At 49.6% G+C, this 27,576-nt stretch overlaps 1 protein-coding gene across 1 annotated transcript in view; it reads right to left on the bottom strand.

Annotated features, from left to right (window-relative positions):
• BIRC5 (baculoviral IAP repeat containing 5) overlaps positions 1 to 25,066 on the bottom strand; it is a 37,352-nt gene extending 12,286 nt beyond the window's left edge. The window contains exons 1-2 of the mRNA XM_063961302.1: positions 24,795 to 25,066; positions 6,175 to 6,284 (exon numbers count right to left, since the gene is read on the bottom strand). Of these exons, the coding sequence (XP_063817372.1) occupies positions 6,175 to 6,284; positions 24,795 to 24,947 (263 nt within the window). The 5' untranslated portion in view covers positions 24,948 to 25,066. The remainder of the gene's footprint in view (positions 1 to 6,174; positions 6,285 to 24,794) is intronic.
• Positions 25,067 to 27,576: the final 2,510 nt, after the last annotated feature.

Raw genomic sequence — 27,576 nt, 5'->3', positions numbered from 1 at the left:
CCAAGACTACATTAAGATCCCACGGTGCCACTGGGGGCTGTATATGTAGTACTCCTTTTACAAAAGTCTGGACTTCAGGAACTGAAGCCAATTCTTTCTGGAAGAAAATCGACAGGGCCGAAATTTGAACCTTAATGGACCCCAATTTGAGGCCCATAGACAATCCTGTTTGCAGGAAATGTAGGAATCGACCCAGTTGAAATTCCTCCGTGGGGGCCTTCCTGGCCTCACACCACGCAACATATTTTCTCCAAATGCGGTGATAATGTTGTGCAGTCACCTCCTTCCTGGCTTTTACCAGTGTAGGAATGACCTCTTCCGGAATGCCTTTTTCCTTTAGAATTCGGCGTTCAACCGCCATGCCGTTAAACGCAGCCGCGGTAAGTCTTGGAATAGACACGGTCCCTGCTGAAGCAGGTCCCGTCTTAGAGGTAGAGGCCACGGATCCTCCGTGAGCATCTCTTGAAGTTCCGGGTACCAAGTTCTTCTTGGCCAATCCGGAGCCACTAGTATCGTTCTTACTCCCTTCTGCCGTATAATTCTCAGTACTTTTGGTATGAGAGGCAGAGGAGGGAACACATACACTGACTGGAACACCCACGGTGTTACCAGAGCGTCCACAGCTATTGCCTGAGGATCTCTTGACCTGGCGCAATACCTGTCCAGTTTTTTGTTGAGGCGGGACGCCATCATATCCACCATTGGTTTTTCCCAACGGTTCACAATCATGTGGAAGACTTCTGGATGAAGTCCCCACTCTCCCGGGTGTAGATCGTGTCTGCTGAGGAAGTCTGCTTCCCAGTTGTCCACTCCCGGAATGAATACTGCTGACAGTGCTATCACATGATCTTCCGCCCAGCGAAGAATCCTTGCAGCTTCTGCCATTGCTGTCCTGCTTCTTGTGCCGCCCTGTCTGTTTACGTGGGCGACTGCCGTGATGTTGTCCGACTGGATCAACACCGGCTGACCCTGAAGCAGGGGTTTTGCCAGACTTAGAGCATTGTAAATCGCTCTTAGCTCCAGTATATTTATGTGAAGAGACATCTCCAGGCTTGACCATACTCCCTGGAAGTTTCTTCCTTGTGTGACCGCTCCCTAGCCTCTCAGACTGGCATCCGTGGTCACCAGGACCCAGTCCTGTATGCCGAATCTGCGGCCCTCTAACAGATGAGCACTCTGCAACCACCACAGAAGAGACACCCTTGTCCGTGGCGATAAGGTTATCTGCTGATGCGATCCGGACCATTTGTCCAGCAGATCCCACTGAAAAGTTTGTGCGTGGAATCTGCCGAATGGAATCGCTTCGTAAGAAGCCACCATCTTTCCCAGGACTCTTGTGCATTGATGTACAGACACTGTCCCTGGTTTTAGGAGGTTCCTGACAAGTTCGGATAACTCCCTGGCTTTCTCCTCCGGAAGAAACACCTTTTTCTGAACCGTGTCCAGAATCATTCCCAGGAACAGCAGACGTGTTGTCGGGGTTAACTGAGATTTTGGAAAAATAAGAATTTACTTACCGATAATTCTATTTCTCGGAGTCCGTAGTGGATGCTGGGGTTCCTGAAAGGACCATGGGGAATAGCGGCTCCGCAGGAGACAGGGCACAAAAAGTAAAGCTTTAGGATCAGGTGGTGTGCACTGGCTCCTCCCCCTATGACCCTCCTCCAAGCCTCAGTTAGATTTTTGTGCCCGGCCGAGAAGGGTGCAATCTAGGTGGCTCTCCTAAAGAGCTGCTTAGAAAAGTTTAGCTTAGGTTTTTTTATTTTACAGTGAGTCCTGCTGGCAACAGGATCACTGCAACGAGGGACTTAGGGGAGAAGAAGTGAACTCACCTGCGTGCAGGATGGATTGGCTTCTTGGCTACTGGACATTAGCTCCAGAGGGACGATCACAGGTACAGCCTGGATGGTCACCGGAGCCTCGCCGCCGGCCCCCTTGCAGATGCTGAAACGAGAAGAGGTCCAGAATCGGCGGCAGAAGACTCCTCAGTCTTCTTAAGGTAGCGCACAGCACTGCAGCTGTGCGCCATTTTCCTCTCAGCACACTTCACACGGCAGTCACTGAGGGTGCAGGGCGCTGGGAGGGGGGCGCCCTGGGAGGCAAATGAAAACCTTTTTTGGCTAAAAATACCTCACATATAGCCTCCGGGGGCTATATGGAGATATTTAACCCCTGCCAGAATCCGTTAAGAGCGGGAGACGAGGCCGCCGAAAAAGGGGCGGGGCCTATCTCCTCAGCACACAGCGCCATTTTCCCTCACAGAAAGGCTGGAGGGAAGGCTCCCAGGCTCTCCCCTGCACTGCACTACAGAAACAGGGTTAAAACAGAGAGGGGGGGCACTAATTTGGCGTTAGAAATATATAAAAAAGATGCTATAAGGGAAAACACTTATATAAGGTTGTCCCTATATAATTATAGCGTTTTTGGTGTGTGCTGGCAAACTCTCCCTCTGTCTCTCCAAAGGGCTAGTAGGTCCTGTTTTTCAGAATTCAGAATCCACCCGTGTTGTTGCAGCACTACTTGGGTTAGTGCTACTCCGTCCTCCAGCTGTTCTCTGGACCTTGCCCTTATCAGGAGATCGTCCAAGTAAGGGATAATTAATACGCCTCTTCTTCGCAGAAGAATCATCATTTCGGCCATTACCTTGGTAAAGACCCGAGGTGCCGTGGACAATCCAAACGGCAGCGTCTGAAACGGATAATGACAGTTTTGCACCACGAACCTGAGGTACCCTTGATGTGAAGGGCAAATTGGGACATGCAGGTAAGCATCCTTTATGTCCAGGGACACCATAAAGTCCCCTTCTTCCAGATTCGCTATCACTGCTCTGAGTGACTCCATCTTGAACTTGAATTTTTGTATGTACAGGTTCAAAGATTTCAGATTTAGAATAGGTCTTACCGAGCCGTCCGGCTTCGGTACCACAAATAGCGTGGAGTAATACCCCTTTCCCTGTTGTAGGAGGGGTACTTTGACTATCACCTGCTGAGCAAACAGCTTGTGAATGGCTTCCAATACCGTCTCCCTGTCTGAGGGAGACGTTGGCAAAGCAGACTTTAGGAACCGGCGAGGGGGAGACTTCTCGAATTCCAACCTGTAACCCTGAGATACTACCTGCAGAATCCAGGGGTCCACCTGTGAGCAAGCCCACTGTGCGCTGAAATTCTTGAGTCGACCCCCCACCGTTCCTGAGTCCGCTTGTAAGGCCCCAGCGTCATGCTGAGGGCTTTGCAGAACCCTGGGAGGGCTTCTGTTCCTGGGCAGGGGCTGCTTGCTGCCCTCTCTTACCCCTTCCTCTGCCCCTAGGCAGATATGACTGTCCTTTTGTCCGCTTGTTCTTATAGGACCGAAAGGACTGCGGCTGAAAAGACTGTCTTTTTCTGTTGGGAGGGGGTCTGAGGTAAAAAGGTGGATTTTCCGGCAGTTGCCGTGGCCACCAGATCCGATAGACCGACGCCAAATAATTCCTCCCCTTTATACGGCAATACTTCCATATGTCGTTTGGAATCCGCATCACCTGACCACTGTCGCGTCCATAAACTCCTTCTGGCAGATATGGACATCGCATTCACTCTCGATGCCAGAGTGCAAATATCTCTCTGCGCATCTCGCATATAAAGGAAAGCATCCTTTAATTGCTCTATAGTCAATAAAATACTGTCCCTATCCAGGGTATCAATATTTTCAGTCAGGGAATCCAACCAGACGACCCCAGCACTGCACATCCAGGCTGAGGCGATGGCCGGTCGCAGTATAACACCAGTATGTGTGTATATACTTTTTAGGGTAGTTTCCAGTCTCCTATCTGCTGGATCCTTGAGGGCGGCCGTATCCGGAGACGGTAACGCCACTTGTTTTGATAAGCGTGTGAGCGCCTTATCCACCCTAGGGGGTGTTTCCCAGCGCGCCCTAACCTCTGGCGGGAAAGGGTATAATGCTAATAACTTTTTTGAAATTAGCATTTTTCTATCTGGGTTAAACCACGCTTCATCACATACATCATTTAATTCCTCCGATTCAGGAAAAACTACAGGTAGTTTTTTCACCCCCCACATAATACCCCTTTTTGTGGTACTTGCAGCATCAGAGATATGCAAAGCCTCCTTCATTGCCGTGATCATATAACGTGTGGCCCTACTTGAAAATACGTTTGTTTCATCACCGTCGACACTAGATTCAGTGTCTGTGTCTGTGTCGACCGACTGAGGTAAAGGGCGCTTTACAGCCCGACGGTGTCTGAGACGCCTGGGCAGGTACTAACTGGTTTGCCGGCCGTCTCATGTCGTCAACTGATTTTTGTAATGTGCTGACATTATCACGTAATTCCATAAACAAAGCCATCCATTCCGGTGTCGACTCCCTGGGGGGTGACATCACCATTATCGGCAATTGCTCTGCCTCCACGCCAACATCGTCCTCATACATGTCGACACACACGTACCGACACAGCAGACACACAGGGAATGCTCTTATCGAAGACAGGACCAGACTAGCCCTTTGGGGAGACAGAGGGAGAGTTTGCCAGCACACACCCAAGCGCTATAATATATATGGGAACAACCTTATATAAGTGTTGTTACTTATAGCAGCTTAAATATATCCAGTATATCGCCAAAAAATGCCCCCCCTCTCTGTTTTACCCTGTTTCTGTAGTGCAGTGCAGGGGAGAGTCCTGGGAGCCTTCCTCACAGCGGAGCTGAGCAGGAAAATGGCGCTGTGTGCTGAGGAGAATAAGCCCCGCCCCCTATTTCGGCGGGCTTTCCTCCCGTGGATTTAGATAAGTGGCATGGGTTAAATACATACATATAGCCTTAATGGCTATATGTGATGTATTCTTTTGCCTTAAGGTAATAAAATATTGCTGCCCAGGGCGCCCCCAGCAGCGCCCTCAGCAGCGCCCTGCACCCTCCGTGACCGCTTGGTGTGAAGTGTGTGACAACAATGGCGCACAGCTGCAGTGCTGTGCGCTACCTTCATGAAGACTGAAAAGCCTTCTGCCGCCTGTTTCCGGACCTTCAATCTTCAGCATCTGTAAGGGGGGTCGGCGGCGCGGCTCCGGGACGAACCCCAGGGCGAGACCTGTGTTCCGACTCCCTCTGGAGCTAATGGTGTCCAGTAGCCTAAGAATCCAATCCATCCTGCACGCAGGTGAGTTGAAATTCTCTCCCCTAAGTCCCTCGATGCAGTGAGCCTGTTGCCAGCAGGACTCACTGAAAATAAAAAACCTAAAAAACTTTTTCTAAGCAGCTCTTTAAGAGAGCCACCTAGATTGCACCCTGCTCGGACGGGCACAAAAACCTAACTGAGGCTTGGAGGAGGGTCACAGGGGGAGGAGCCAGTACACACCACCTGATCCTAAAGCTTTATTTTTGTGCCCTGTCTCCTGCGGAGCCGCTATTCCCCATGGTCCTGACGGAGTCCCCAGCATCCACTACGGACTACGAGAAATAGAATTATCGGTAAGTAAATTCTTATTTTTCCAAAATCTCAGTTAACCCCGACAACACGTCTGCTGTTCCTGGGAATGATTCTGGACACGGTTCAGAAAAAGGTGTTTCTTCCGGAGGAGAAAGCCAGGGAGTTATCCGAACTTGTCAGGAACCTCCTAAAACCAGGGACAGTGTCTGTACATCAATGCACAAGAGTCCTGGGAAAGATGGTGGCTTCTTACGAAGCGATTCCATTCGGCAGATTCCACGCACGAACTTTTCAGTGGGATCTGCTGGACAAATGGTCCGGATCGCATCAGCGGATAACCTTATCGCCACGGACAAGGGTGTCTCTTCTGTGGTGGTTGCAGAGTGCTCATCTGTTAGAGGGCCGCAGATTCGGCATACAGGACTGGGTCCTGGTGACCACGGATGCCAGTCTGAGAGGCTAGGGAGCGGTCACACAAGGAAGAAACTTCCAGGGAGTATGGTCAAGCCTGGAGATGTCTCTTCACATAAATATACTGGAGCTAAGAGCTTAGGACGTTAGAGAAAATAAATAAAGATGCTTTCTCGCAGGTAATTGACACCCTCCTAGTCTGTTGATGTATAATGTTAAGGTTGTTACTTTACTTTGTATCACTCATACCTATAGCCAACCAGCACAACTAATTTTTCTACATGCTAAAATAGACCATGCACAATATACCCTAAACTGGAAAGAATTAATAATGGTAACACTTACATAGGGTCATCATCCGGCTCCCACCCTTCCAGCTCTTTTAGGCAGAAAAAACACTGAGCAACGTCTGGGCTGTTCCCAGTAGGACAATGGATGAAGCCAGCGGCAGCCATCTGTCAAGGAAAGAAGCCAGCAAGGTGAGAATCATTTACTGCTCCAAATGCTAATCTGGGGTAACGCACAACTTTAACATTTGAATTATTTTTCATTGCCCGGGACCCACATCCTCAGTCACAACATGGGTATTCGTTTGTTTGGCAACTATACCTAACTGACAGCTGGCTTTAGGTCAACATTGCATGCTAAGGCAAGTGTGCAGAATCCACAATACCTTTATGACTTGCTGAACATATGTTGAAATACGAGAAGGGCAAAAAACCTAGTAAGAAATTTTAGACCACTATTCCTTTAGGTTTAGGAGCTACACTAGTGAGACCTAGTTTCTCATTTATCATGAGACAGTGGGTCAATGTGACACGCATTCAACCCAAAACATAGGGAACAGCATTTACATGCCTGTCAGAGCTACACAACTGTGTATGGTGATAGCTTTCCACATTCAATAGAAAGTACACCACATAACACACAGCCTTCTCTTCCAATCAGCAGGGGACAAACTTATAGACCCCATGAACTAAAATGATAATGCCCGATTTCGGCATTCGGCCCGATCTATCGGATGAAATCGGGCATTTTGGAGGAGTTTCCGATCCGCGTTCCAGTAAGCATCGGATCAGATCCTCCAGATTGAATGTGCAGCACATTCAATCACATGCGACTCCGCAGGCATGGCTGGGATCGACCAAGATACATCATATGCTGTCCTTTTACATACAATGTATCTTGGGCCATCCTACCCCCAGGGAGGCCGCCGGGGTGATCGCCGGCGACATGTCGCGTTAGTGTATGGAGGCCTTTAGCCCTAGCATAAAGTTGGAGAGACAATGTAGTGAGACGATAATGTTACACATACTGCAAGTCATCTCTCAGCACTGCACACCGCATAATGATTTTCCCTCCATTACTATGACCACATCACCTGCAACAACAAGGTAATAGATATCAGTGCCTGTCCACTTTAAAGAACATTCAGCTTAAGAACTTTACCCAATCTGAACACACTGGCCCCCATTTATCAAGCCTCGGAGAGTGATAAATAGCACGTGATAAAGTACTAGCCAATCAGCTACTAACTTCCATATCACAGACTGTTTGAAAAAATGACAGGAGCCGATTGGTGAAATTCTGCTCTGAACTAGATGGCAGCCTCATCCCTTCTCCAACAAACGCAGTGTGAGACATGCTACTGTACTAATGTAAACATGCGGAAACATACCCTCCAACTGTACCTTAATAGGTACAGTACCTTTTTTTTTATGGTCTGTACCGATTTTTGGCTCTCCAAACCTTCCATTGAAAGTACATGAAAATGGGGATTTTTGTTTACTTACCGTAAAATCTCTTTCTCTGAGTCCATCTGGGGGACGCTGCGCCGTTACTTGTGGGTTAGAGGTGTGTGGTAGTGGAGATTGGCACAGAACTATCAAAAGCTGACTCCTCCCCCCTCTAACCCCTCCCATCTCCTTCCTGCTCAGCCCTGATCAGTTAACGTTTAGCCAAGCCAAAGGAGATAGACCAGAATAAAAAATTAACCAATTAAACCAGACAAACTATGGGAGGGATCGCAGCGTCCCCCAGATGGACTCAGAGAAAGAGATTTTACGGTAAGTAAACAAAAATCCCCATTTCTCTGTCCTCCATCTGGGGGACGCTGCGCCGTTACTTGTGGGATTTCCCAAAGCAAGCTAATGAGAGGAGGGAGACGTTGACGGCATAGCCGTCTGTAAAATACGACGCCCAACAGAGGCAGTCTCCAAACTAAAAGTATGAAACCGGTAAAACTTTGTGAACGTATGGACTGACGACCAGGTCGCCGCCCTGCATAGTTGCTCAACAGATGCACCACCGCGAACAGCCCAAGACGCTCCAACTGCTCTAGTCGAATGAGCCTTAATTGAGTCAGGAACCGAAACGCTTGAGGACACGTAAGCCTGTCTGATGGCCGAAGTTATCCAACGGGCCACAGTGTTCTTAGAGGCAGGCCAACCTCGTTTGGGAGCATCAATCAATACCAGCAAGGAATCCGTACGACGGAAAGCCTCCGTGCGAGACAAATAAATACGTAAGGCCCGAACAACATCCAAGAGAGCCAAATGGGAATCCTCCCCCTGAGAAGATGACGGATTAAAAGCTGGAAGAACGATGTCCTGATTTAAATGGAATGCTGAAACAACCTTTGGAAGAAATGAAGGCTTTGTCCGCAGCACCACCCGATTTTCATGAAACACTAACAAGGGTGGCCTGCAAGAAAGAGCCGCCAACTCAGACACTCGTCTAGCTGAGGCAATTGCCAACAGAAAAACAACTTTTTGTGTTAGATAACGTAGTTCCACAGATTCTAGAGGTTCAAATGGAGACTTTTGAAGAGCCTTAAGTACCAAGTTTAAATCCCAGGGAGGAATCGGAGGAACAAAAGGTGGTTGAATTCGAAGTACTCCCTGCAGGAATGTTTGAACCTCTGGAATGATTGCTAATTTCTTTTGAAAAAGGACCGACAAGGCCGAAACCTGACCCTTCAGGGAAGAAAGTTTTAAACCCTTGTCAAGACCCTCCTGGAGAAAGGAGAGCAGGCGAGGAAGTCTAAACAAATGCGGAGTCAAGTTCCTTTTCTCGCACCAAGCAATGTAAATACGCCATACTCTATGGTAAATGCCAGAAGTCACCGGCTTTCTAGCCCGAATCATTGTCTGAACAACCGCACGAGAAAGGCCCTTTGCCTTCAGAATGTTGGATTCAAGAACCAAGCTGTCAAAGCCAGCCGATTTAAATCTGGGTGGCGACAAGGTCCCTGAAGCAGAAGATCTGGTCGCAGAGGGAGGCGAAAGGGGTCTCCGACGACCATGCTGTTTAGAAGAGTGTACCACTGTCGGCGTGGCCAATCCGGAGCCACCAGAATTATTGCAAGGCCTTCTCGCCGAATGCGTTGGAGTAGACGTGGGAGCAGTGGAATTGGTGGGAACACGTAACCCAGCTGAAATTGCCACGGAGCTGTTAGTGCATCGATCAGAAATGCTTGAGGATCCTGAGTTCTTGATCCGTAAACCGGAAGTTTTTTGTTGAGCCGTGACGCCATCAGGTCTAATTCTGGCACTCCCCAGCGATCCACTAGAGAAAGAAACACTTCCTGGTGAAGTTCCCACTCTCCCGGATGAATCGTGTGACGACTCAAAAAGTCTGCTTCCCAGTTTTCGACTCCCGGAATGTGAATGGCTGAAATCACGGGAATCCAACGCTCCGCCCACGTGAGAATCTGAGCAACCTCTCTCATTGCGGACCAGCTGCGAGTTCCTCCCTGTTTGTTGATGTAAGCCACTGCCGTGGCATTGTCGGATTGCACCCGAACTGGATGGCCCTGCACCATGGTCTGAATCCGAATGAGAGCATACCGGATCGCTCTCAATTCCAGAATGTTGATTTGTAGTTTTGACTCTTGATTGCTCCAGCGCCCCTGTAAATGATGAGTCTGGAACACTGCTCCCCAACCGCTGAGGCTTGCGTCCGTGGTTACCATCATCCAAGACCAGACCGTGAACGGCGCACCCTTCCTCAGATTGTGACTGTGAAGCCACCAGTAGAGCGACTGACGAGTTCTTATCGACAAGCGTATCAACTGCAGTTCGAGGCGCGAATCCGTCCGAGTCCAACAGTGGAGAATCTGAGCTTGAAGAGGTCGGGCGTGGAATCTGGCGTATGGAACTGCCTCGAATGAGGCTACCATCTTGCCCAGTACCTGCATGCATCTGAGGACTGATACTGCCGGCAATTTTAACAAGGTTCTGATTCTGGCTTGTAAGTCCTGAATCTTGTCTGTAGGAAGAAACACCTTCTGGCTGTTGGTGTCGAATAGAAGACCCAGAAAAACCATTTTCTGTGACGGGAGTAGAGATGACTTTGGAAAATTGATTATCCACCCGAAAGACTGTAGAGTCTCTATCGTTAGACGCAGGTTCTGAGTGAGAATCTCCGGTGACGGGGCCTTGATCAACAGGTCGTCCAAGTATGGAGTGATGTTGACCCCTTTGCAACGGAGAACTGCGACGACATGACCCAGGACCTTCGTAAACACCCGGGGAGCCGTAGAAAGACCAAAGGGAAGGGCCCGAAACTGAAAATGCCACGGACCTACTGCAAATCTCAGAAGTGATTGATGTCCTGTCCAAATTGGAACATGTAGGTATGCGTCCTTTATATCTATTGAAGCCAAATATTCCCCTGGCTCCATGGCTGCGATAATGGAGCGAATGGATTCCATCCTGAATTTCTGGGATGAAAGGTACGGATTGAGGGCTTTTAGATTTAGAATGGGTCGAAACGAACCGTCCGGCTTGTCTACGAGAAAAAGACCCGAGTAAAAGCCCCGACCTCTCTGAGGAGCTGGGACCGGAAGGATTACTCCATTTTGTAATAGTTTTGCTGTTGCCTGAAGGAGAGCCTGACGTCTGGAGGGGTCGTCTGGGAGAGGCGTCACAATTAGTCGGGCTGGGACTGCTTCTTCGAAATCCAACATATATCCTCTGGAAATGACCCCTATTACCCACCGATCCGGTTTCGATAGGAGCCACACTTCCCTGAAGTGAAGTAAACGAGCCCCAACCTGTATTGATCCCTCCAGAGGGCCCGAAGCGTCATGCCTCAGGCTTGTCGGCAGGCTTACTGGACGGTCTGCGAGTAGCCTGAGCTCCTCTACCTCTGAATGATCCCCTTCGTGGAAATCTGGAGAAGGGTCGAAAGGACTGGAAATTACCTCTGCCCTGCGTACGAAAGGACCGAAATCTTGTAGGCTTTGGTTTGTTTGGAGCAGACGGAAGGAAAGGGCTCTTTCCCCCCGTAGTATCTGAAATAATTTTCTTTAACTCTGATCCAAAAAGAAATTCGCCTTCAAAAGGGACTGCCGTCAAGGTCTGCTTTGAGTCCGAATCAGCATTCCAAACCCTAAGCCAAAGAGATCGTCTTGCGGATACTGTTAAGGCAGAAACACGGGACTGTAGCGCCACCGAATCCAATAATGCTTCACCCACGTAAGTAAGGGCCTCAGAAATCTGTTCTGCTAATTGAATGGCCTCCGACGGATCGTCTGACTGCATCCCAGATACAACCTGTGCAAGCCACTCATCAACGGCTTTAAGCACCCAGGCACTCGCCAGAACTGGACGGAGAGAAACACCTGATAAGGAAAACATAGATTTTAGTAATGCTTCTATCTTCCTATCGGTAGAGTCTTTTAAAGTCGCAGACTGTACTGACGGAATAACCGTAGCTTTTGCTAAATGCGAAATAGGGGCGTCTACCTTTGGGGCGGTTTCCCAAATTGTTGTATCCTCTTCTGTAAAAGGATATAGAAACTTTAACTTTTTAGGCGCCTGGAAACGGGAATCCGGTTTTAGCCAGGGTTCTTTTAAAATATCCGCAAAGTGCGAGTAAGAAGGGAACGCAGTAACCTGTCTCTTCTGTCGTTTAAAGAAAGAGGAAGAAGTCTCGGCTACTGCCTCATCCTGAATATTAAGGGTCTGACGAATGGCTTCTATTAGTAGCCTAACACCTGAATTAGTAGATAAATCCTCATCTTCCCAAGCCGAATTTTCGTCCCCTTCAGGATCTACCTCCCCTTCTTCCAATGGAGATGTCAGAGTATCCAACTCCTCTCCTGGAAATGCAATAGCGGGTAACGGCTGCGTTCGCTTAGAAGCCGCCGAACTACTGGCCGAACTTACAAATTTATTTACAGACTGAGTCAAATCAGTGAGACATTTTCCCATATTCTGGGCCCACAGCGGTTCCACCTGAGTCTGGGCCAAAGCTGCTTCCGACCTTGACTGACGCAAATCTGAAATTGCGTCCACCATGGCCTTGACCCAAGGGGGCATTGACTGATCTGTGGATCTGCCCTGCTGATCTGCCGCTGGTGCACCAGAGCATGATGTACAGAGGGTCCCTGCGTCAGCACTCCCCTTAGCCAGCTTTGTGCCACATTGTGAACATGAGAAATAAACCACTGAGGTTGTTTTTCCCTTAGTAGGTTTCTCTGGCTTGCTGGTCATCTTTACTCTGGTGAACTATGTCCCCCAAGTTGTGTTAAAAAATATCTGAGATTCAACCCACTAGACTTGCTCTTTGTTAATATGCTGCTCTAGCCACCAGACTAGAGGAGACACTGTGATCCCCCTCCCCCCCTTTTATACTTGCGGTTTTTTATCCCCCTGTGTATGTAATCCTCCTCCGTAGCACAGCGTCCCCTGTGTGCAGGCAGAGAAGATGGCGCCGTGACCAGCCGTGCGCGCGCGCGGGCAGAGCTGAGCGGGAAGACGGCTCTGCCCGCCTGACGTCATTCTCATCTCGTCAAAAACCGGAAGTTCGGCTCCCGTGCGCCGCTACACAGAGCGGTTGTCACGGCAGCCAAGTAACGGTCCAGGGAGTGAATAACACCCTCCCGGACCTAACACAGTCCTCCACCTCACATTTCACCCCAGATCAGCCTCCGTGCTGTCTGTGGGTGATCGCGCGGGGGGGGGGGGGGGGGGGGGGGGGGGGGGAGGGGAGGAGGAGTTTGGTAGTCCCAATAAATTCACCATTAATAATAGGAAATAGGGACATTAATAATAGGAAATAGGGACAGCCCAATACTGTCAATGACAGATTGTGGCTGTCCAGTACCTGATGCTGCTGTCTTCTCTCTTTCTCTCTCTGAAGGCCCCAGTGACCGAAGGTATAGTGGCCTCCCTGCAGCAGTCTGGAATGGGATACTAACCCCTTCCACTGTTATACCTGTCACCTGTAAACAGGGACTAGGTATTTGTGAAAGAAGAAATAATAAAAAAAAAAAAAATTCCTAAAGAGAAATCAAAACTGTGTCTGTACTCCACAGGCACAAAACTAAAACTGATCAGGGCTGAGCAGGAAGGAGATGGGAGGGGTTAGAGGGGGGAGGAGTCAGCTTTTGATAGTTCTGTGCCAATCTCCACTACCACACACCTCTAACCCACAAGTAACGGCGCAGCGTCCCCCAGATGGAGGACAGAGAAATTTTCTCGTGTGTGTGTGTGTGTGTGTGTGTGTGTGTGTGTGTGTGTGTGTGTGTGTGTGTGTGTGTGTGTGTGTGTGTGTAAAATAGATTTTAATTACCTACCAGTAAATCCTTTTCTCATAGTCCGTAGAGGATGCTGGAGTCCAATTTAGTACCATGGGTATAGACGGGTCCACTAGGAGCCATGGGCACTTTAAGAGTGTGGGCTGGCTACTCCCTCTATGCCCCTCCTATCAGACTCCGTCTCGAAACTGTGCCCTAGGAGACGGATATACATCGAGAAGGAAATACACAGATGGTGGTGAAATTCACACATAACAGAAAGCCAAGCTAACCAGCTTGAAACTATTCAGAAACAGCTGAACAACAGTACTTAACCAAGTAACAATGCAGGAAAATGAATCGCTGGGCGGTCACCCAGCATCCTCTACAAACTACGAGAAAAGGATTTACCCGTAGGTAATTAAAATCCTATTTTCTCTTACGTCCTAGAGGATGCTGTGGTCCACTTTAGTACCATGTGGATGTACCAAAGCTCCCAGTACAGGAGGGAGAGCACAGAGACTCCTGCAGCACCGACTGACCAAACTTTAGGTCCTCAGAGGCCAAAGTATCGAACTTGTAGAACTTAGCAAACGTGTTCGACCCTGACCATGTAGCTGCACGGCTAAGTTGTAAAGCCGAGACACCCGGGGCAGCTGCCCAGGAAGAACCCACTTTACGAGTAGAGTGGGCCTTAACAGATCTTGGACATGGCAATCCTGCCGTAGAATAAGCATGCTGGATAGTGAACCTGATCCAGCGAGATATTGTCTGCTTAGAAGCAGGACACCCAACTTTGTTGGAATCATAAAGGACAAACAGAGCATCCGACTTTGTGACGAGAAGTTCTCTTCACATAAATCTTCAAAGCCCTCACAACATCCAAGGACTTTGAGGTGATTGAGTCAGTAGCCACTGGCACCACAATAGGTTGGTTGGTATGAAAAGCCGACAACCTTCGGAAGAAATTGCCGACGCGTCCTAAGCTCAGCTCTATCTTCATGGAAAATCAAGTAGGGGCTCTTGCAGGACAAAGCACGTCTAGCAGATGCTAATGCCAACAGTGTGACCGCTTTCCAAGTAAGAAACTTGACATCAACCTCCTGTAAAGGCTCGAAACAATCCGACTGCAGGAACTGCAGCACCACATTAAGATCCCAAGGTGCCGTAAGAGGCACAAATGGAGGCTGGATGTGCAGAACCCCCTTCAAGAAAGTCTGAACCTCAGGGTGGGAAGCCAATGGTTTCTGGAAGAAAATGGACAAGGCCGAAATCTGGACTTTTATGGAGCCCAAACGCAGGCCCACATCCACACCTGCTTGCAGAGAGAGGAGAAACAGGCCCAGTTGAAACTCCACCGTAGGAAACTTCTTGGATTCACACCAAGACACGTACTTTTTCCAAATGCGATGGTAATGTTTAGACGTTATTCCTTTCCTAGCCTGTAGGAATAACCTTGTTCGGAATGCCCTTCCGAGCTAAGATCTGGCGTTGAACCTCCATGACGTCAAACGTAGCCATGGTAAGTCTTGATAGGGGAACGGCCCCTGTTGCAGAAGGTCCTCGTGAAGAGGAAGAGGCCTCGGATCTTCCAGCAGTAACTCCAGAAGATTCGCGTACCAAGCCCTTCTTGGCCATTCCGGAGCAATGGGGTTAGCCTAAACCCTTTTTCTTTTTATTAGTTTTAGAATCTTTGGTATGAGTGTAAGTGGAGGAAACACATACACTGACTGCAAGATCCACGGAGTTACAAGTGCATCCACCGCCTGTGGGTCTCTCGACCTGGAACAGTACCTCCGAAGCTTCTTGTTGAGGTGGTAGGCCATCATGTCTATGTGAGGTACGCCGCAAAGACCTGTCACCTCCGCGAACACCTCCCGGTGGAGGCCACGCTCTCCTGAATGGAGATAGTGTCTGCTGAGGAAATCCGCTACCCAGTTGTCCACTCCCGAAATGAAGATTGCGGACAGGGCCACTGTGTGCTTTTCTGCCCAGAGGAGGATTCTTGTTACCTCTGACAATGCAGCTCTGCTCTTCGTTCTGCCCTGTCGGTTTATGTAGGCCACCGTCCTTACATTGTCCGATTGACCTTGAATTGCCTGATCTTTTAGAAGATGTGCCGCTTGTAGAAGACCGTTGTACACAACCCTTAGTTCCAGAATGTTTATAGGAAGGATGGATTCCAAACTTGACCACCTTCCTTGGAAGTTTCACCAACGCTTTCTCCACCGGCAGAAACACCCTCTGTGCTTCCGTGTCAAGGATCATCCCCAGGAAGGACAGTCTCCTTGTCGGCTCCAAATGCGACTTTTGAAGATTCAGGATCCATCCATGATCCTGGAGTTGTTGAGTTGAGAGAGCAATGCTCTGTAACAGCTTCTCCCTGGAAGACGCTTTTATCAGATCGTCCAGATAAGGAATGTTCACACCCTGCTTGCTGAGGAGTACCATCATCTCCTCCATGACCTTGGTGAACACCCTCGGTGCAGAGGAGAGGCCAAACGACAGTGCCTGGAACAGATAGTGACAGTCCAGCAGTGCAAATCTTAAATAAGCCTGGTGAGGCAGCCAGATCAGGATGAAGGTACGCATCCTTGATATCTAGGGATACTAGAAATTCCCCCTCCTCCAGACCGGAGATCACCGCTCTCAGAGACTCCATCTTGAATTTGAATTCCCTCAAATAAGGGTTCAAGGACTTTAGGTTCAATATCGGCCTGACCGAACCATCCAGTTTCGGTACCACAAACAGGTTTGAGTAATAACCCTTTGTATGTTAGGTGAGGTGGAACAGGAACAATGACATTTGACTTTAGCAATCTTTGAATGGCCTCCTGTAGGAGAGCACTTTGTCAGCGAAGCTGGTAAACCCGATTTGAAGAATCTGTGAGGTGGGAGTACTTGACACTCCAGTCTGTACCCCTGGGAAACATTATCTTGTACCAAGGGGACCAGGCATGACTGAAATTTCTTAGTCTTGCTCCCACCTACCCGATCTCCAGGCTGGGAGGTCCACAGTCATGCCGAGGATTTAGAGGAAGCAGAACAAGGTTTCTGTTTCTGGGAACCTGTTTGTGCAGGCTTTCTGGATTTCCCCCGACCTCCTCTAAAGAAAGTGGAAGGAGGTTTGGACTTTTTAACTTTCACAGTCAGAAAGGACTGCATTGTAGACATAGGATAAGATTTCCTAGTCGGCGGTGTTGCTGAGGGAAGAAAGGTCGACTTACCGCGCAGTTGCCGTGGAGATCCACGCATCCAGTGCTTCCCCAAACAGAGCCTGACTTGTGAAGGCCAGGTTCTCCACACTTTTCTTGGATTCTGCATCCGCAGACCATTGGCGCAGCCAGAGTCCCCTGCGTGCCACAACAGCCATGGAAGAAGCCCTCCCGTTAAGATGGCCAAGGTCCTTCATGGCTTCCACCATGAAACCTGCAGAATCCTGTATGTGACGTAAAAACAATTCAATGTCAATTCTATCCATAGAATCTAATTCCTCTGGTAATGTGCCTGACCACTTAACTATGACTTTAGAAATCCACACACAAGCAATAGTTGGTCTTAAAGCTACCCCAGTAGCTGTGTATAGTGATTTGAGTGTAGTCTCAATCTTGCGGTCCCCCGGCTCTTTTAAAGCGGTGGACCCGGGAACAGGTAAAACCACCTTTTTAGACAACCTAGATCCAGAAGCATCTACTACAGGCGGGGTTTCCCACTTTTTTCCTGTCCTCAGGGAAAGGAAAAGCAATGAGAACCCTTTTTGGGATCTGGAACTTTCTCCAGGTTTTCCCAGGATTTTTCAAACAATGCGTTTAATTCCTTAGACGCAGGGAAGGTAAGGGAGGTTTTCTGTAAAGTAAGCCTCCTCTACCTGCTCAGGTACCTTATCAGTAATGTGTAAAATGTCCCTAATAGCCTCAATCATGAGTTGCACCCCCTTAGCAAGGGATGCATCTTCCCCTTGCATATCCCCATCACCGTCCCCTGTATAAGAGTCGGTATCCATGTCAGCTTGCATTATCTGGGCAAGAGCATGCTTCTTTGGGTATGCAATAGGGGTTATTGATGAGCAGGCAGTGGGAGCTGACTAAGACAAAAACTCAGACTTTCTCAATACCTGTGTTTCAGTCTCATTTTGAGCTATCCGAGATAAAATCTGGGATATAATTCCCCTAATAGAAACCACCCATGGGGGTTCGGATTCAGAATGCTGTGACAGGATATTGCAGCCCTGAGTACATGGAATGGAGTCTTCAGGAGAAGATACACGCTCTGCAGCACAAAATACAGAGTCCCTAGACATGCTTATGTGAGATATATATACACACACACACACACACACACACACAGGAAAATGCAGACAGTTTACCCCAGAGTACCTTCAGAGAGAGACAGTATATGGAGCCAGCCACACAGCGCCCCAGTAGGCAGTTAATACACTAAACAGCCGGCGCTGACTGAATAACTTTAATAAGATTACACAGTGATTATATCACTCTCCCCCCATGTCTATAACACCCTGGTACCGCAGAGGTATGGTGGAGTCCGAGTTATGTGGAGGGCAGCGCTCCCCGTCAGCGTCTCTTCAGTGTGATCTGCAGGGAGAAAATGGCGCTGGATCTGCTCTGAGAAGCCCCACCCCCTGTAATGGCACATCTTCCCGCACTTTATAGATTATACTGGCCTGAGGTTTTGTGCTGCTAACAGTGGAATTAGCCCCTGTTGGCATATGTGACCAGTGTAGGGTATGTTGCGCTGGCCCAGGTCGCCTCTCACAGCGTCGTACACCAAGTGCCGCTGAGCCTTCCGGAGTGCTCCCACCCTTGTGCTGCCATTCTCACCCGCAACCCGCTTCCCAGGCCGTCGGCATCATACTCACCACTCTTCTATCTTCTGGCTGTTAGGGGGTGGCAGCAGTGCTGCGGGAGTGAGCGGTCGCCTTGTGGGCTTGCGATCAGCACCATCAGGAGCTCAGTGTCCTGTCAGTGGAGATAGAGAACCATTAACTTCTAGAGTTGGTTCCAACTCCCCCCTTAAGTCCCACGAAGCAGGGAGGCTGTTGCCAGCAGCCTTCCTGTACCTAACACTCTTAGAAAAATAAAATTAGAAAAACTCCTAGGAACTCCCCTAGCTGTGACCGGCTCCTCCGGGCACATTTTCTAAACTCAGTCTGGTAGTAGGGGCATAGAGGGAGGACCCAGCCCACACTCTCTAACGCTTAAAGTGCCAGTGGCTCACAAAGGACCCCTCTATACCCCATGGTGCTAATATGGACCCCAGCATCCTCTAGGACGTTAGACAAAATAGGATTTTGGTACTTACCGGTAAATCCTTTTCTCCTAGTCCGTAGAGGATGCTGGGGACTCCAAAAGGACCATGGGGTATCGACGGGATCCGCAGGAGCTTGGGCACACTGAAAAGACTTAAAACTGGGTGTGAACTGGCTCCTCCCTCTATGCCCCTCCTCCAGACCTCAGTTATAGGAACTGTGCCCAGGAGAGACTGCCATTTCGAGGAAAGGATATTTGTGTAAACTAAGGGCTACAAACATACCAGCCCACACCACAACCATACCGTACAACCGGAGTAACAGTAAACCAGATAACAGTATGAAAAAACAACAGCAACAAGCTGAAACCAGAAATACACAACCCATGTATAAACTAAGTGAACCGACAAGAGAACACTGCAAGAAACAGTCCGCACTGGGATGGGCGCCCAGCATCCTCTACGGACTAGGAGAAAAGGATTTACCGGTAAGTACCAAAATCCGATTTTCTCTTACCTCCTAGAGGATACTGGGGACTCCAAAAGGACCATTGGGTTTATACCAAAGCTCCAGACCGGGCGGGAGAGTGCGGACGACTCTGCAGCACCGACTGAGCAAACGCAAGGTCCTCATCAGCCAGGGTATCAAACCTATAGAACTTGGCAAAAGTGTTTGAACCTGACCAGGTAGCCGCTCAGCAAAGCTGTAAAGACGAGACGCCCCGGGCAGCCGCCCAAAACGAGCCCACTTTCCTGGTAGAATGGGCTTTCACTGACTTCGGCACCGGTAACCCGGCCGAAGAATGGGCCTGCTGAATCTTACTACAAATCCAGCGTGCAATAGTCTGTTTTGAAGCAGGATGACCAATCTTGTTGGAAGCATACAGGACAAACAGCGCCTCAGGTTTTCCTGGCAACAGCCGTACGGGCGACGTAGATCTTCAAAGCCCTCACTACATCCAGAGACCTTGGAACTGCCACCGGTACCACAATAGGTTGGTTAATGTGAAACGAAGACACCACCTTTGGTAAAGATTGTTGACGAGTCCTCAATTCTGCCATATCTGAATGAAAGAGTACGGGCTCTTATGAGATAAGGCCGCCAACTCAGACACTCGCCTGGAAGATGCCAGCGCCAACAGCATGACTACATTCCAGGTGAGAAACTTCAACTCAACCTTACGCACAGGTTCAAACCAGGAAGACATGAGAAACTGTAAGACCACATCAAGATCCCATGGGGCCACAGGAGGCACAAACGGAGGATTGATATGCAAAACTCCTTTCACAAACGTCTGAACCTCTGGAAGGGCAGCCAATTCCCTTTGAAAGAAAATAAACAATGCCGAAATCTGCACCTTGATGGAGCCCAACTTCAGGCCTGCATCTACACCAGCCTGCAAAAAGTGGAGAAAACACCCTAAATTAAATTCTTCCGCAGGAGCCCTTTTAGTCTCACACCAGGAAACATACTTCTTCCAAATACGGTGATAACGCTTCGCCGTACCCTCCTTCCTAGCCTTGAGGAGAGTAGGAATGACCTCCCCGGGAATACCTTTACGAGCTAAGATCTGGCGCTCAACTTCTATGCCGTCAAACGCAGCCGCGGTAAGTCTGGAAACACGCATGGACCCTGCAACAACAGGTCCTCTCAGAGGAAGCGGCCAAGGATCTTCCACAAGTAATTCCTGAAGATCCGGATACCAGGCCCTTCTTGGCCAATCTGGAACGACGAGAATCGCCTGAACCCTTGCTCGCCGAATGATCCCCAGTACCTTTGGAATGAGAGGAAGTGGAGAGAACACATACACAGACTGATCCTTGTTCCGCCTTGACGGTTGGTATGTGCCACCGCTGTGATGTTGTCTGACTGTACCAGGACAGATCGACCCTGAAGAAGGCTTCTCGCCTGTAGCAGGCCGTTGTAAATGGCTTTTAACTCGAGAACATTTATGTGGAGACCCGCTTCCTGGAGCAACCATCTCCCCTGGAAGTTCCTGCCTTGGGTGACTGCACCCCAGCCCCGGAGACTTGCATCCGTTGTCAGAAGTAACCAGTCCAGGATACCGAACCGGCGTCCCTCTAGGAGAGGAGACCCTTGTAGCCACCACAGGAGGGAAATTCTGGCTCTGGGAGATAGACTTATCTTCCGGTGCATGTGCAGGCGAGACCCGGACCATTTGCTCAGCAAGTCCGACTGAAACACCCGGGCATGAAACCTGCCGAACGGAATGGCTTCGTACGCCGCAACCATCTTCCCCAGAACCCGCGTACATTGATGGATGGACACAGTCTTCGGCCTCAAAAGTTCCCTGACCAACGACTGCAGTTCTAGAGCCTTGTCCTGTGGAAGAAATACTCTAACTCCGTGTCCAGAATCATGCCCAGAAAAGACAGCCAGGTGGTCGGAATCAACTGAGATTTTGGCAAATTTAGCACCCAACCGTGCTGTCGTAGCACCAACAGCACAAAATCCACACTTCTTAGCAACCTTTCCTTGGACCTCGCCTTTATCAGGAGATCGTCCAAGTACGGGATAATTGTAACCCCTTGCTTGCGAAGGAGAACCATCATTTCTGCCATGACCTTGGTGAAAACCCTCGGGGCCGTGGAAAGGCCAAACGGCAACGTCTGAAATTGGTAATGAGAATCCTGTATCGCAAACCTGAGGAAGGCCTGATGCGAAGGAAATATCGGGACATGTAAGTAGGCATCCTTTATATCGACTGACGCCATATAATCCCCCCCCTTCTAGGCTGGAAATCACAGCTCGAAGAGATTCCATCTTGAACTTGAAAACTTTCAAGTATGGATTGAGGGATTTTAGATTCAGAATCGGTCTGACCGAACCATCTGGTTTCGGCACAACAAATAGGCTCGAGTAGAACCCCTCCCCCCGTTGTGACGGGGGAACGGGAACAATGACCCCCTGTTGACACAATTTTTGTATTGCTGCCAGCACCAGCTCCCTGTCGGAAGAGATGCTGGTAAGGGCGAAACGAAAAACCGGTGAGGGGGCACCTACCGAAACTCCAGTTTGTATCCCTGAGATACAATCTCTAGGACCCAATGATCGAGGCCTGAACGAATCCAGACCCGACTGAAGACTCGGAGACGGCCCCCCCCCACCGGTCCGGACTCCCCCAGGGAAGCCCCAGCGTCATGCGGTGGACTTGGTAGAGGCAGGGGAGGACTTTTGGTCCTGGGCGCCTGACACGGCAGGCGACTTCCTACCCCTTCCTTTACCTTTTGAAGCAAGGAAGGACGAACCTTTTCCACGCCTGTATTTGTTGGGACGAAAGGACTGCATCTGCTGATGTGGTGCCTTTTTGTGTTGTGTGGGAACATAGGGAAGAAAAGAGGACTTACCCGCCGTCGCGGTAGAGACCAGGTCAGCCAAGCCGTCCCCAAACAAGACATTACCTTTGAAGGGTAAAGCTTCCATAGCTCTCTTGGAGTCGGCATCCGCATTCCATTGATGGATCCACAACGCCCTCCTTGGCGATATTGACATGGCATTGGCTCTTGATCCCAAGAGACAAACATCCCTCGCCGCATCCTTCAGGTAATCTGCAGCGTCCTTGATATAACCAAGAGTCAAAAGAACATTATCTTTATCAAGAGTATCCATATCAGCAGCTAAATTCTCAGCCCATTTAGCAATAGCACTACTCACCCACACCGACGCCACTGCAGGCCAGAGCAATGCACCCGTATTAGCGAAAATGGACTTCAGAGACGTCTCCAGCTTGCGATCCGCCGGATCCTTGAGAGCTGCCGTGTCAGGAGACGGAAGCGCCACCTTCTTAGACAAACGAGATAGAGATTTGTCAACATTTGGAGACTACTCCCAATTTTCCCTGTCATCAGAGGGGAAAGGATATACCATGTAAATCCTCTTGGGAAACTGCCACCTCTTATCTGGCGACTCCCAAGCTTTTTCACAAAGAGTATTCATTTCATGAGAGGGGGGAAACTTCACCTCAGGTTTTTTCCCTTTGAACAAACAAATCCTTGTTTCCTGCACCGCAGGTTCATCAGAAATGTGTAAAACATCCCTTATAGCCACAATCATGTACTGAATACTCTTCACTAAACGTGGATGCAAAGCAGCCTCAGAAAAATCGACCTCAGAATCAGAGTCCGTGTCGGTATCAGTATCTACCACTTGAGTAAACGGCCTTCTTTTGCGAGCCCGATGGGGTCTGTACCGGAGACAAAGCCTCCTCTATGGACTTTTTCCACACCTGCGTCTGTGACTCAGACTTATCCAACCTCTTTGATAAAGAAGCCACATTCGTATTGATTGTACTTAGTAAAGTGAGTAAATCAGGTGTCGGCTGCGCCGACAGGCCTAAATCCAGACCCACAACCGCTCCCCCAACAACCTCCTCCGGTGAAACACATTCAGCCTCAGACATGCCGACACGTTTAATCGACACACCGACACACACTCAGAATGTCTCAGCTAGGGGACAGGCCCACAGTGAAGCCCAGACAGAGGACCCAGAGGGAGTATGCCAGCTCACACCCCAGCGCCCATATATCCCTATAAAGGGATATATATGACCAGTGTTGGTATAAATAATAGTAATAAATGCACCACACTGCGCCCCCCCCCCCCCTGAAATATCTTCCCGTTACTTGTGATGGAGGTCCCGGCCCAGCGTCTCCTTCAGCTGCGTGGAGGAGAAAAAGATGGCGCTGTGAGCCACGCGTTAAGCTCCGCCCCTTCCCGGCGGGCTTCAGCGCGCCAGATTTGAAACTACTGAAAATGCCGGCGGTGGCTGAGAAAAGGCTTTTGCCGGCTTCCCGGACTCCAGTAACCTGCTGCCCAGGGCGCCCCCCCCAGCGCCCTGCACCCTGTGAGTGCCGTCAGTGATAGTGTGTGGGAGCATGGAGCGCAGCGTTACCGCTGCGCTGTACCTGGTTACCGAAGTCTTCTGCCGTCTTCTGATCTTCTCATACTCACCCGACTTCTTTCTTCTGGCTTCTGTGAGGGGGTGACGGCGTGGCTCCGGGAACAAGCAGCTAGGCGCACCAAGTGATCGAACCCTCTGGAGCTAACGGTGTCCAGTAGCAGAGAAGCAGAGCCCTTAAACTAAGAAGTAGGTCTGCTTCTCTCGCCTCACTCCCGGGGCGGGATTTACTAAAGGGAAAATGCGGTAAAACCCCCGTTTTACCGCATTTTCATATGTACTAACCCCCGACCGCCACGTTTTCGCACCATAGGGTATCGCCATCTTTTTATGGCGATACCCTATAGAAGCCTATGGGACTCTTACCACCGCCACCGCTTACGACGACCCCCCCTTCCCCCCGGCATACCTGAGAGGCTGCTGGTGCGGCCCCCCTCCCCCCCCCCCCCGCAGCACAGCCTTGTCTCCTTCCGGCTGAAGGGGGGGGGAGGAGGAGGAGCCCAGGGACTCCCTGCACACGTCACCTCCCGGGTCTGGGAGGTGACGGAGACCTCCACAGACATCATTGCGGGGTGCCTCCTATACCGCATTGCGATACTAATCGCATATGTTAGTACATATGCGATTAGTATCGCTGCGGTAGTTGGCGAGGGGCGGCGATGTCTTATAGTACATCCCGCCCCCACGCTGCAGGGAGCCTGTAGCCAGCAGGTCTCCCTGAAAATAAAAAAACCTAACAAAAAAGTATTTTCCAGAGAAACTCAGTAGAGCTCCCCTAGTGAGTGTCCAGTCATTCCTGGGCACAAAGTCTAACTGAGGTCTGGAGGAGGGGCATAGAGGGAGGAGCCAGTTCACACCCAGTTTTAAGTCTTTTCAGTGTACCCAAGCTCCTGCGGATCCCGTCTATACCCCATGGTCCTTTTGGAGTCCCCAGCATCCTCTAGGACGTAAGAGAAATTATATATAATATATACACACACATTCATACTATGATGTTACCCCTGCACAACAAGGATGATGCAGCACTCCACCGACCAGTGCTCGCCCCAATCACATGCACCCCGCCAGTACTTTGCTCCAATGGCCAGATAGCCGTACCCAGCCACAATGACTGTAGGAGGCAGGGTGCGGGTTGGCCAGTGGGAACATCGCACGGAGGGCGTGCGGTGGGTGCAGCACTGTGTCTCACGGTGGACTGCTGGACTTCTTATATCTGTGTCCGTCCACACCCCAACCCGCCTTGCTCCCAGTCTCACCTGCTCCGGGGTACAGGCGCAGCCCTCCGTGAACGGCCAGTTGGTGAAGGTGCGGATGCGGGTGTCCAGCTGGTAGAGCCGCCATTCGTCCTGTAACTCGGGCTCCCCGGGCCCGGGAGGCGGCAGGACAAGCGGAGATCCGTTTAATAACATGTCCGCGGCGCCGAATTCAAACGCTAGCCCGCTCTGACGTCACGCAGCAATGCACCACGGGTTCATGGCGTCGGCATCCTAGAAGACTTCCCACTAAGCATCATGGACTACACTACCCAGCATGCACTGTCGCACTGAACTTCAAATCCCGGCATGCCCTGTGCCTACATCCAACTTTATTAGCAATTTTAAAATCTGTGGTTAGGGCATGCAATGCAGGTACTGCAGTTGACGTAGTCCTGGATAGGGTGGGTTGGTTGGTTAGTTAGTTAGTTACCCCCGGACATGGCAGGTTATAACGTGTGTGCTGAGTGTTGTTACAAATAGTCATAATACATACAGTACATCCTGCAGCTTTCCCTATATCACACATCTCCCAAAATGACCCTCCACAGGAGGGATAGAATGCTCTGCTCCTGGCCTTCCTTCTTAATCTATGATTGCCCTCACCTGTGGGGAAACACCTTTGTTATTAACTAAGTAAACAGGTGATGGCAATCAGAGATTAAGTGGGAAGTCCAGGAGCTGAGCATTGTGTCCCTCCTGGAACGGGTCATGTTGGAGGTATGCCTATGAGAAGACAATCACCTGCCTGATGATCCCTGATTACCAGACACAACGTAGGCCCCACCTGGATATTGTTATGGTGACATATGATTGCTGTGGGTGTAGTACGGTATGCCGGCGCTCGGGCTCCCGGCGACCAGCATACCGGCGCCGGGAGGCCGACCGCCGGCATACCGACAGTGTGGCGAGCGCAAAGGAGCCCCTTGCGGGCTCGCTGCGCTCGCCACGCTGCGGGCACGGTGGCGCGCTACGCACACTATTTTATTCTCCCTCCAGGGGGGTAGTGGACCCCCACGAGGGAGAATAGCTGTCGGTGTGTCGGGATTCCGGCGTCGGTATATTGAGAGCCGGGATCCCGACATTCGGCATACTGAAGACCACCCGATTGCTGTCACTTATCCACACCCTTCAATGTAGCACCTGATGGGGGTCATGCCTACCTACCAGTAGGAGCAGACATATAGTGTATATACCTACAGTTCAGGAGAACTAAGCATGGCCATAGGAAGGGAACCATAGAATGGTCGTAGTACTGCTATAGTACCAGTACCATTTCTTGTGACAGCGTTTGGTCTTCGTATGATAACCAATGTAGTGCACTCCACATGGCTGCCTCGCCTGGTGCTTTGTGTAGTATGAACAGTGCATGGTTCTCGTGAACTTGCAAGGACCAGCATTGTATTTTTTATCTAACCATTGTATGTAATTGGTTCCAGACGTTGCCTACTGTATTTTGCCCATTCCCCACTGCTGCTAGAGTATCCCAGACACTCACCAAGAGTAGTTCTTTGAGTCCTCTGATGCGTTTTGCCTTTGCATGAGAGGCTTTAGCAAAGACAGAACATGCCTCCCACCGTATAGGGATCCAGCAGTATATACCTCCCAATGTCCAGGGAGACAGCAGGACATACCCCTCAACTTAGTGTAAATCAGCAAGACACATCTCCCAGCTTCTTAGGAGTCAGGAAGGCAAGACAGTCCCCTCAAATCAGTATTGTCTTTCCTGAATTGGGACAGTTGCGGTATGCAACTTTGAATACTAGTTGTGAGCAGGTATTCTGGCAAATTTTTGGAAGTAAATAAAAAATAATGTTGCTGCAAACACACTACAAAATAAAGAGAAAAAAAGACAAGAATTTTGTCGTGCGCCAGAAGCAGCCTGTCAGTGGTTGACTTCTAGAGGTGTCCTTAACCCCTCACCAATAGTGCAAACATAAACAAAGATTTAAGAAAACCACTTAACTAGCGCTTCTATTCGTTCAAAGGTTTGCTTATTCTTCTCAGACCATCTCCATCATTTGACATATGGAACAAAGAGGTAGGAAAGAGAATATAGTGTAATTCCGTTTTTTAATAACAAACAACAACATATAAACATTAAAATCCAGCGGTCTGTGCAAAAGGCATAATAAACAGGTAAGCTTCTCAGTCACAGTAGATACAATGGAGGTTTACCAGATTTGATGGAACTGTGGTTTAGACAGTTCAAAATCAGCATATAGGTATGATAGAAATTTCCAATAGGTCACTCGTATTCATCCCAAATGCTGTTCCTATACAGGTTCTCCTTCAGTGTATTGGACCTGAGACGCCTCCTTTCACCTCGGACCGCTGGATTTTAATGTTTATATGTTGTTGTTTGTTATTAGAAAACGAAATTACACTATATTCTCTTTCCTACCTCTTTGTTCCATATGTCAAATGATGGAGATGGTCTGAGAAGAATAAGCAAACCTTTGAACGAATAGAAGCGCTAGTTAAGTGGTTTTCTTAAATCTTTGTTTATGTTTACACTACAAAATAATGTGACTCCCATAAAATTGAAGGAACATAGGGGGTCATTCCGAGTTGATCGCTCGCTGCCGTTTTTTGCAGCGCAGCTAACAGGTTACTATTGCGCATGCGTATGCACCACAATGCCCAGGCGCGTCGTATGGGTGCAAAGCGGATCGTTGCTGGCCGATGGATTTAACAAAGAATCCATTCGCACAGCTGATCGCAAGGAGATTGACAGGAAGAGGACGTTTGTGGGTGGCAACTGACCGATTTTAGGGAGTGTTTG

Source organism: Pseudophryne corroboree, chromosome 3 (assembly GCF_028390025.1).
Source record: "Pseudophryne corroboree isolate aPseCor3 chromosome 3, aPseCor3.hap2, whole genome shotgun sequence".
Lineage (NCBI taxonomy): Eukaryota > Metazoa > Chordata > Amphibia > Anura > Myobatrachidae > Pseudophryne > Pseudophryne corroboree.
The sequence above is the reverse complement of the archived record's forward strand: the minus strand, read 5'-3'. Positions and strand labels throughout refer to the sequence as shown.